A 12,137-nucleotide genomic window follows, 5' to 3' on the forward strand; every position below is an offset into this window, starting at 1 on the left:
AATTAGATTCTGTTCGTTCTAAGGCGTTCAGGGAAGCTCTCTTACAAGATGAGAGTTTGCAAAAATGTAGGGAGGCCGCAGTAAATGCTCCCTTGGAACTGTCTAAATTTGTGACAGTAAGATTCTATTGGAAAAATGGGTTGTTATACAGAGAGCATGTGCCGCAGGGTGCTTCTGTGGATTGGAAGCCTGTTAAACAACTGGTAGTACCATCAGCGCATAGGCTGGAAGTGTTGCAATTGGCTCATGATGCTATTAGTGGGGGCCATTTAGGAATAAAAAGGACTTTAGCACGAGTAACTCGTTGCTTTTATTGGCCCCAGATTGCAAAAGGGGTGCAAGATTTTTGTAAAAGCTGTTTGACATGTCAGTTAGTAGGACATGCTCGTGATCACCCCAAAATGCCTATGCAAGTTTCTGAGATCATAGCAGAACCATTTGCCAGAGTCGCAGTGGATATTCTTGGTCCACTGAATGTGACTTCCAGTGGGAAGAAATTTATTTTGACTTATATAGATTATGCAACACGATTTGCTGAAGCAGTAGCTTTAAGTAGCATTACTGCCACGGCTATTTCAAAGGCTCTATTAGATATTTTTTCTCGGTGGGGATGCCCGAAAGTTATTTTGTCGGATCAAGGCCCAGGTTTTGTAGCTAAACTAACTAAAAAGTTATGGGAGATTGCTGGGATAGAACATGTGACGTCTGTGCCTGGACATCATGAATCCAATGGACTTTGTGAACGTCTGAATTTATGCTTGGGGAAAATGCTAAAGGCTCATGCTTTAAAACATTCAGGCAACTGGGATGTGGCATTGCCGTTTCTCATGTTTGCCTATAGAGATACTCCCCAAGCCAGTTTAAAATACTCTCCAAATCAGTTGGTATTTGGGAGAGATATTGCAGGTCCCCTGTCTTTATTAAAGGCAGATTGGGAGGGGAAGATGGAATTTTCTTCTGTATCAGTAACCACGTATTTGCAAAACCTGCGTGAGACCCTAAAGAATGCATTAGAGACTGCTCATGAGAATTTAGCAGAAGCCCAGCAACAGCAAAAGGCTTATTATGATTCTCATACTAAGGCACGTCGTTTTGCAGTTGGCTCTGAGGTTCTGGTGTTAAAACCTCAACCAGGGTCTAAATTGTCAGTGGCCTGGACTGGGCCTATGCTTGTTAAGGCACAATTAAGTGATGCCAATTACTTATTGGCATATCCTAATTCAAATAAGAAACCACGGGTTTACCATATTAACACCCTTAAGCAATTTTGGTCTGGGTGCTGTACTCTTACAGAAGGATATGGATGGAGAACTCCACCCTGTAGCCTATCTGAGTAAAAAGCTAATAGAGCGAGAGCGCCATCTAGCGACGATTGAGAAGGAGTGTCTTGCCATAGTTTGGGCCCTGGAGAAATTAAGGCCGTACCTTTGGGGACGTCACTTCCATTTACAAACGGATCACTCTCCCCTGTGTTGGTTGTCCAGAATGAAGAATTCAAACCAAAAACTATTGAGGTGGGCTTTGTTATTACAAGATTTTGATTATTCCATAGATTATGTAGCTGGGAAAAATAACAAAGCAGCTGATGCTCTATCCCGCATGTACCATTTAGATGACTAATGATGGTCCTGTTGACTTGTAACTGATTTTGATATGTTCATGCCTGAAATTTTATAATAATTGTGTAACTTGGTTTTATGATTATATTGTGGTAAGTTTTCTTTCTTGATGTCTTCTAGAAGCGATGATATCAAAGGTGTTCAACCTTTGATGTCATCTTCTTCGAAAAGGGGCGTGTCATGCCAGCTTGATCCCCTTAATTATTTTCCTGGGTCACTTGTAGCAAATAGTTAAACTTTTTGTATATTTTCCCATCTCGGTGACCTGGTGATTTTACAGCCCAGCTGTATCAGCTTGCAGCAATTTGGCACCTCTCTATCAGTAAGAGGGGCCTGGTTCCGCCAAGGCCGTAAAACTCCTTCGGCTTATTTTGAGAAACCAAGAGGAACGGCGCCAGGTGCTGTGGGAACATCCTTTCATCATTTCTTTGATGAAAATGTTAATTAGGTGATTGACTTCAGCTGAGGCAGGAATTTTCTCCATAAGAGGAGGCCTCGGACTCTGGGCTGTGTTCCACTTGTGGGCACCACCTTGCTTAGGGTGATGCTCTGTGGTGGCTCCATTATCCAACCTGACTGGCAGACCCTGAGGGGAAGAACGCTAACTTCAGAAAGATCTGAAGCGTTGTAAGTATAGCTGAGGCAGTTAGCTTTGTTATTTTTATTTTGTGCCCAGAACCTTTTGTAGACTGTTTTGTTACATACCTTGCCCCTTTGTGTGTATGGTCCTAGGATTTGATTTGCTGCTCAAAAACCATTTGTATGTACCTTTTTATTTTTTGTACCCTTTTATCCCTTTTCTTATTTTTTTCTTTTAATAAACTTTACTTATTTTAAAGCAACGTGTGTTTATTCCAGAGAAGGGGCTCAGTTCCTAATTTCAGTCCTGGCTACTTGACCAAACTACCGTGTACTAGAGGAACGTTTTCGCCTAAGACTTCTGAAGGGGCCAGGAGGGTATCTAGCCTCTGGTCCTGAGAGGCTCAGGTGTTCAGTGGGCTCTGGGGTTCCCTTTGCCCCAGAGTAGTTAACCAATAGAAGGGTGGTGGCAGTACTACCGTGCAGGGTTGGTGTAAGCATACACAACCTTAGCAGACCAGGTTTGCTAGGATCAATTGCCCGAGGCTGGGGATTGATTCCTGGGACAGTAAAAGTAGGAGGAGTGGAACTCCCTGCTTTCACTACAGGTATAAGTTCAGACACTGTAAACAGATGTTGAGATGTTTCTTAATCTATCTGTATTCTTATTTTCTTTTTGCCTATTCTGATACAGGGACTCTGCAGGAGACAGCAACCTACACGTGCCATCTTATCAGGAGGTTCATTCGGCACAATTTTTGTTTTTATTTAACAGAATTTATATACTGCTAGATAGTAACAAAACCTCTAAGAGGCTTTAAATGAAATATTAAAATTATCAAGAAAAGCTGTTAAAAACAAGTAATTAAAATATTTAAGAACATAAGAACATAACATTTAAAAGGCAATGACAGGAATTAAAGAGATTAAAGCACATTAACACCTATGTATAGAATCATAGAACCATAGAGTTGGAAGGGGCCTTGTAGGCCATCGAGTCCAACCCCCTGCTCACAGCAGGAAATCCACAGCTAGAGCATCTCCCGCAGATAGCTGTCCAGCCTCTGCTTGAAGACATCCAGCGAAGGGGATCCCACTGTTACCATTTGCTGACAGGCAGTAAGGAGCATAGGTTTTGATCCCCAAGGATGCAGGGGAACAAAGAGTTAAATGGACATGAGAGAGCTGTAACAAGGCTCAGGATACAGCTATCACACAGCTGTAGGAATTTTGTTGCTAATTGGTAGAGGGCAATAAAATGGTGCTTTAGATTCCAGCTTGTGTGGGGGTGTGAGGAGAAAGTCGATGAGACGTGTATTGCAGAAAGTGCTTGTGCCGCGTAAGTGCTATTGGCTATACCTGTTTATAGGACTTGTTTGTGAGCAGCAAATAAAGTTCTGTTTAAACTACGCTCCTGTGTACGTCTGCCTATTACGTTCTACCTGGTTCTGAAGGTCCACCGCTAACACCCACCACCTCCCTAGGCAGTCGGTTCCATTGCTGAACTGCCCTTACTGTCAAGAAGTTCCTTCTAATGTTCAATCTGATGTCAAGAAGTTCCTTCTAATGTCCAATCTGGATAGAGTTGCCTAGACAAAAATGTTTTAAGCAGGGAAGCTGCCTGCCTCACATCAACAGGCAGAGACTTACAACATGTAGGTACTGCTACAATAAAAGAACAATTTCTTACAAGTGTGGAATGAGTATTATGTGGCATTTATAACAATGTCAGAACTGGGCCTTTAGTGTGGTAGCATCTACCCTTTGGAACACCCTCCCATTACATATTAGACATGCAGTGTCTTGATTGAAGACTTCCCTCTTACAACAAGCCTTCTTAAGTGGAGATTTTTATCCCAGTCAGGATCTGAATTTATTTCAAATTGTTTTTACACATTTTATTTATTTAAAACCATTTAAATTCACAGGAAAGGGTAGGATAACCTTTGCAGTGTCATATAAAACCTTTCCACAAATAAATCAGAAAGAATGCTCAATAAATATGATGCCTGGATGTGACAATCGATTAGTTGTTTACAAACAAAACATCAAGGAGGTGCACTTCTGCCTTCCCTAAGAACTATCTGCTCCTCCCCAAAGTTATGCTATTATATATTTATTTTATTTATGAAATGTATTTTTTTTAATCACCCTCCTCTAGGATGCACACTTTAACATGGTGAGGGGTTTGAGAGTGTTGAAGAAGCTGAGAGCAACGCCGTCAGGAGTCTAGACCAAGAGGCTAGACTCCTAGCAGGGGCACCCAAGGCGGAATGGTCAAAGCTGAGATACCAGACTAAGATGCATCCAAACTCAGAGGAAGGCAATGGTAAACCACCTCTGAATACCTCTTACCATGAAAACCCTATGAACAGAGTATCCAAAATGCAACACGAGATAGTACTGGAAGATGAGATCCCCAAGTCAGGTCTATCTGTCTATCTGTCTGTCTGTCTGTCTGTCTGTCTATTATTTGATTTATATCCCACCCTTCCTCCCAGCAGGAGCTCAGGGTGGCAAACAGAAACGCCAAAAACACTTTAAAACATCATAAAAAGACTTTAAAATACATTAAAACAAAACAACGTTAAAAACATTTTTAAAAGGCTTTAAAAACATCTTTTTTTAAAAAAAGGGTTAAAACATATTATTAAGGAAAACATATTAAAAGCAATTCTAGCACAGACGCAGACTGCAGATGCAGATTGCACTCAGTGAGCTACTTGGGAAGAACAACAGACAAGTACGAGTACCACTGTGACTAATAACACCACTGGGTCAAAGCTGAATGGAAACCCAGAGGCTGATGTGCACAGATGTGAAAGGAGAGTCCAGAGTTGTATGATGTACACAATAGGAACATGGAATGTGAGAAGCATGAACCAGGGAAAGTTAGAAATTGTCAAGCAAGAAATGGAACTCATCAACATTACAATACTGGGCATCAGCGAATTAAAATGGATGGGAATAGGACACTTTCAATCAGGAAATGAGAAATTAAGAAGAAACGGGGTTGCTTTAATAGTGATGTAGCAAAAGCAATTAGGAGCTATAACACAAGGTCTGAGTGAGTGATATCAATGAGATTTAACGGGAAACCTATTAACATAACCATCATCCAAGTGTATGCTCCAACGGCAAACACAGAAGAAAAGAAATTGGAGAGATTATTGCAGAAGTACAGGAAGAAATAGATCACACACAAAAACAAGATGTGCTGATAATCATGGGGGACTAGAATGCAAAAGCAGGGAACAGAGAAGAACTACAAATTGTGGGGAAATGGGGGTTAGGAGATAGAAATGAAGCAGGAGAAAAAAGTATTGAATTCTGTGAAGCCAATGATTTGTTTCTTGCAAACACATTTTTTGAGCAACCGAAAAGATGACTGTACACATGGACATCACCAAATGGTCAATACAGGAATCAAATTGATTATATAATTGGTAGCAGAAGATGGAGAAGAGCAGACTGCACTACAGATCATTAACTGGTAATTTCAAAAATCAGAGTAAAGCTAAAGAAGAACAAAGCAATCATAATGCCAAAATACAATTTATATAACATCCCAGAAGAATATAAAGATGAAATAAGGAACAGATCTGAGGCTTTAAACTTAGTTGATAGAGAACCAGAAGAACTATGGCTTGAACCCAGAGACATTATCAGGGAAGAATGCAAAAAGACAATACCTAGAGTTAAAAAGAGAGAAAGACCTCAATGGATGACTGACGAAATGCTTAAAATGGTTAAAGATTGAAGGAAAGCAAAAGCAAAAGAAGACAGGAACACGGTCAAAACCCTAAATGCAATAATACAGCAACTAGTATGTAGGGACAAAGATAACTGTTACAATAGTTATTCTAGAGAAACAGAAGAGGACACCAAAAAAAGGTAGAAGAGCCCTATTCCAAAAGATTAGAGAAATTAAAGGAAAATTTAAACCACAAGTAGCGATGTTGAATAATCAACAGGTGAACACACTGACTGACCAAGATAAAATAAAAGGAAGATGGAAGCAATACTTGAAGAACTATATAAAAGAGATGCAAGGATGACAGATTCATTCACTGAGGAACCGTATGATGAAGAACCAGAAATTTAAGAATGTGAGGTGAAAGCTGCTCTTAAAATACTTGGAAGAAACAAATCACCAGGAACAGATGGCATACCAATAGAGTTGCTACAAGTTACTGAGACTGAATCTGTCCACATTTTGACAAGAATTTGTCAAGAAATATGGAAAACCAAACAATGGCACACACACTGGAAGCGTGCAATATACATCCCAATTCCAAAGAAAGGGGATCCCAGGGAATGCAATAATTATCAAACTATTGCCTTAATATTCCATGCAAGTAAAGTAATGCTCAAGATTCTAAAACAAAGGCTCTTACAACATATGGAGCAAGAAATGCCAGATATCGAAGCTGGATTTAGAATGGGAAGCGGTACCAGAAATCATATAGCAAACGTACGTTGGATAATGGAATGGACCAAGGAATTTCAGAAGAAAATCACCCTGTGCTTTATAGATTACAGCAAAGCCTTTGACTGTGTAGATCATGAAAAACTATGGAATGTTTTAAAAGAAATGGGGGTGCCACAGTATCTGATTGTCCTGATGCACAACCTATACTCTGGACAAGAGACTGCTGTAAGGACAGAATATGGAGAAACTGATTGGTTCCCAATTAGAAAGGGTGTGAGACAGGGGTGTATTTTATCACCCAATTTTTTTAATGTATAAGCAGAACATATCATATGGAAAGTGGGATTGAACCAAGATGAAGGAGGTGTGAAAACTGGAGGGAGAAGTATCAATAATTTAAGATATGCAGACAATACCATACTACTAGCAGAAACCAGTAATGATCTGAAACGAATGCTGATGAAAGTTAAAGAGGAAAGCACAAAAGCAGGACTATAGCTGAACGTCAAGAAGACTAAAGTAATGACAACAGAAGATTTATGTAACTTTAAAGTTGACAATGAGGACATTGAACTTGTCAAGGATTATCAATACCTCGGCACAGTCATTAACCAAAATGGAGACAATAGTAAATTGTTATGCTGGCTGGGGCTGATGGGAGGTGGAGTCCAACTACATCTGGAGCAGGGATGGGTGAGAATCTTGAGTTCAATCTTCAGTTTGCACTTCAAGCCAAATCTATCAAATGCTCACTTTCCGAAACAATATGAGAACCAAAACCCAGCCACCCTTTGAAATTCGCAGTTATACTGTGGGGTATTTTATTTCTTGTAAACCACTCGGATGTTTTTAAAAAATGAAATAGCAGTATACAAATATATTTCTAAAATAAATAAATTCGAACTTCGATATGCTGCTCCCCAATCAAACAATGTTTACAAAAATGAATGTTAGCGGAAAGTGTGCATAAAAATGAATAGATGAGTGAAGATAACATACAGCAACAACAACAGCAGCAGAAACATTTATTGCCCATCCTTCACTATTTGATCCCAGGGTGGGTTACAGAAATTTAAAATACAGTATTGAGTACCATTAGAACACATTACATTCACTGGAGTGGGATGGGTCCAGAAAGCATCTCAGGTGCTGAAGGCCAGGGGAACGAGGTGCATCTTTAGCATTCGCCAGAAGCTGCCCAGCAAACATGCCAGATGCACCTCTGTAGGGAGGGAATTCCACAACTTAGGGGCTGCCACAGAGAAAGCCCTGTCCCGGGCCACCATCCCCAAATTTCTGAGGGTGGCAGAGCTACCAAGAAGGACCCTTCTGGTCCTGAGAGGTGTAGGAAAGCAGACAATATCTCAGATATTTGGTGCCTGAGTTGTTTAAGGCTTTAAACACTAATGTGAGCACCTTCAGCTAGGCCCAGAAATAAATTGGCAACCAATGCAACTGTTTTAGAACAGGGGTTAACTGAGTTCTAAAAGCAACCCCAGCCATTATTCTAGATGCTGCCGGAAACTGCTTGTAAAAATGTGTATCTTAGTCAAAACTGCATACAAAAAAATGTGTTTATTACAAGAAATTCACACTAAAATGTTGGAGAATTTTCATGAGGATTTTTTTAAAAAAATCACAAATATCTATAGAAATGTGGAAAACTGAATTTAAGATTGGAAAAATGTCAAACAAAGAGCACTGAAATTCTCATCATATAATGCATTTTTGCATGTTATTTTCACTCATATAACTCTAATGCACACTTTCCCCTAATAGATCATTTTTGTAGACATTGTTTGGTTGGCAAACAGCACTGCAAAATTTGAACAAGTGTAAAATTTGAAGTATGGCTGCATTTTGGAAAGTGCTATCTGAAGAAGTACTTTCTTACATCTGTACTGAATTGTCCGACATCCAGCTTCACTGGATGGTCCCAAGTTCTAGTATTATGAGAGAGGGAGAAAAATTTTTCTCTATCCGCTTTCTCCACAACATGTATAATTTTATATACCGCTATCATGTCACCTCTTACACATCTTTTCTCTAAACTAAAAAGCCCCAAATAATGTAACCTTTCCCCACAGGGGAGTTGCTACCTCCCCTTGATCATTTCGGTTGCCTTTTATGGATCTTCCTTTTTGCAATGAGGTGACCAGAACTGTACGCAATATTTCAAATAGGTTGCACCATAGATTTGTATAATGGCATCATGATATTGGCAGTTCTCTTTCTAATGACCCTACTAGCATGGAATTCACTTTTTCACAGCTGCCGGTCAACACCATCATCAAGCTATCCACTATGACCCCAAGGTCTCTTTCCTGGTCAGTCACCTCCAATTCAAATCCCATGAGTATATATGTGAAATTTACATGTTTTGCCCCAGTGTGCATCACTTCAGTTGACCCTTGCTTACATTCACCCAGTTTGGGGAGATCCTTCTGAAACTCTTCACAATCCCTCTTCGTTTAAATCTCCCTGAACAATTTGGTATCATCAGAAACCTTGGCTACTGCTCAGCCCTAATTCAAGATCAATGGTTGCCAAACTGTGCTCCATGGACCACCTGTGGTCCACAACCTTCATTCTGGTGATCTGCGGCATGTTCATAATTGATTTTTAATTGTATTTTTATTGCTTCTTTTATTTCTTTTGTATTTTGTGGTATTACAATTTGAATTGCATAGAATGCAAATTGTAATGCCATCAAAAGCAATATAAGAAATAAAAGAACCCATACAAATACAATTAAAAATCATATAGCACATTACAGCTGCTACAACAGGCAGAAAAATCATTGTAGTCTGCCAAGACCCTCAGCAATTTTCAAGTGGCCCATGAGGAAAAAGTTTGGGATCCACTGTTCTAGATCATTTATGAACAAGCTAAAAAGTACAGGTCCAATACCCATCTTTGGAGGGTCTCCATTTTCTACTATCAATCTTTGGAGGGCTCCACTTTCTACTTTCCTCCATTGAGAGAACTGTCCGTTTATCCTTATTCTCTGTTCCTTAAGCAGTTCCTGATCCACAGTATTCACTGATCCACTGATTCCCACAGGATCCACAGGATGAAATATGTGTGGGCTTGCTCTGGTAGGGGGAGACAGCAGTGCTAGTGTATGATGGGGTATTGATACTTTCCCCCACTCTCCCACCCCACTGTTTACAAATATAGTCATGGAGAAGTCTGCATGTAGTACAGCTATCTTCCTGGGCCAGATAAAAACATTTTATCCTGGGAAACATTGCTTGAGATAGGAAACCTCTAGCCCTCCAGATGTCGGACTACAACTTCCACCATCCCTAGCCAGTATGACCAATGTTCAGGGCTGATGGGAACTGTAGTCCTGCAACATCTGGAGGGCCACAGGTCTCCTCCCAGTCTTCACCAGGGATTTAGTGTGGGTTCTTCTGCATGTAAAGCACATGCTCTACGCCTGAGCTAGGGATGGGAGAGAAATTTGATACAGTTTGCATTTAAAGCTGAATTTATCAAATGTGCATTTCCCAAAACAATATGAGAACTGAAACAAACCCATCCTTCAAAAGTAGTTCTTCAGCCAAATAATGTTTTAAAAATGCATATATTGGGGAAATGTGTATATAAATGAATGTATTAGTGAAACTAACATACAAAAATATGTTATATTTGGAAAACAATTGCTTGCAAACATGTGTCCTTTAGTCAAAACTGCATACAAAAGAGTGATTACTAGGAGAAATTCGCACTAAAATGCTGACATATTTTCATGAGGATTTTTTTTAAAAAAAGTGAATTGCTGCAGAACCTGGAGAACTGAATTTAAGATTGGAAAAATGGGAAACTGAAAGCACAAAAGTGGACGGATCTTTCCATCCCTATCCTGAACTCCGCTCCTTGTAATCCAGTGTGTCTACACAAGGGCACTTCCAGATGTCCTGTATATTGAGCATTCATCCTGATTTGCTTGAAGGGAGGTTAGACGATGCTACATCAAGCAACATGTATTTTTTTAATGTTTTTAACTTGTTTTAATGTATTTTAAGGTCTTTTATGATGTTTTAAAGTGTTTTTAGCGTTTCTGTTTGCCGCCCTGGGCTCCTGCTGGGAGGAAGGGCGGGATATAAATAAAATAATAAAATAATAAATATCATGCACTGTCCAGTGCATTTTCCTATCACTTTCCCTACTGCAAAAAAATCTGATTTGGGGGGGAAGTACAAAAGCTCCAAATCAACTATAACCGTGCAACCTGAATTTGCCAGTATGTGATTGAATTCCACCCACAAATAGCAAGAGCCTGAAACACCCTGAGCCACCTGAACAGGCGACCTTCCCCCTAACATTCTTTTGATTCCAAAGCCTTTCACTTCTGACCCCTCCTGGCAATACACCAGTGTCCACTTACCAGCCCCCCCCCCCACAGATCAACCCACACCGCACCACACAATCCAGACTGCAGCCGGCCACAGCTAGAGAGCAGGCACCAGCAGCAGAACAAAAAAGCTCAAGCAGTCAAGCCAAACCATAAGATAAAAGCAAAATAAAATAAAAGCAGTTACTTCCCAGTGAACTGAGCATAAATTCCATTCCTACTGCCAAATAAGCAGTGATCAGGAACACAAGTAAATTCCATCCACCAGATCTATCCAAGAATGAGCTGCAAGCTTCTTCCCCTTATTTTTATAATGAACCCTTTGCTCTTGTGTCTTTAAGAGTTGCAGGACATACGGAAGGCATATGGGTGAAGCTTTCCTTATCATTGTATGCCCATTGTTAGGAAACATTTTACTTCCCTAATTTCCATTTGTCAGGCCTGCTAAGATGCAGGAATGGAGTCAGTTAAAAAAGAAAGAAAAGTGGGCAACCCTAGAAATCTGGGATAATGATACATCACCCAAGTGGAGAATCAGAACTGCCCTTCTTCAGCTCTCCAGCCCCTCCCCTAGAAACCTTCCCTTGTGAAGGTGAAGCATACTGGATCCCCCCCTTAGTTACCTGAGATCAGAATGAACATCAAGTGAAGAGTTTTCAGATCCATGAGGCCTGTCTGAGCAGAACCAGTAGGATAATGGTAGTGGATAAAAATGAAATACATTTTTGGGAAGGTGATCAGAGATGGGAAGTACAGCAGCCTTTCTCTTGTCTCTGAATGATGCTTACTACTAGTCACCCAGCCCCGGGTGAAAATGAGGCTTCCTGTTTGTGGGGTAGCTTGTGTAGGCTGTTGTGATGGGGCGAAGATAGCAGGGATGGAGTCTGGTGGGTTAGAGCAGAGACAGAAAAAAGTGGCACACGCATTAGTTATCTTTCCACAGTCTTCAACTGTCCTGTCATACTCTCAGTAAGTGTGGTGAAAGTGTGCAATCATTAAGTTCTGGATTGGAGGCTATACTCCAAGAGCTTCTGGGTACTTCCATATGACCTGTTTATGGAGCATTCATCATGATTTGTTTGCAGGGAGATTATTTTATTTTATATTATTATTTATTAGATTTATATCCCGCCCTTTCTCCCAGTAG

The 12,137-nt window shown here is 40.3% G+C and overlaps 1 protein-coding gene across 1 annotated transcript in view; it reads right to left on the reverse strand.

The window, feature by feature from the left end:
- The window catches only part of NCR3 (natural cytotoxicity triggering receptor 3), a 37,017-nt gene extending 25,294 nt beyond the window's left edge, over window positions 1–11,723 (reverse strand). The window contains exon 1 of the mRNA XM_061622122.1: window positions 11,614–11,723. Within this exon, the coding sequence (XP_061478106.1) occupies window positions 11,614–11,713 (100 nt within the window). The 5' untranslated portion in view covers window positions 11,714–11,723. The remainder of the gene's footprint in view (window positions 1–11,613) is intronic.
- Window positions 11,724–12,137: the final 414 nt, after the last annotated feature.

Source organism: Rhineura floridana, chromosome 3 (assembly GCF_030035675.1).
Source record: "Rhineura floridana isolate rRhiFlo1 chromosome 3, rRhiFlo1.hap2, whole genome shotgun sequence".
NCBI lineage: Eukaryota > Metazoa > Chordata > Lepidosauria > Squamata > Rhineuridae > Rhineura > Rhineura floridana.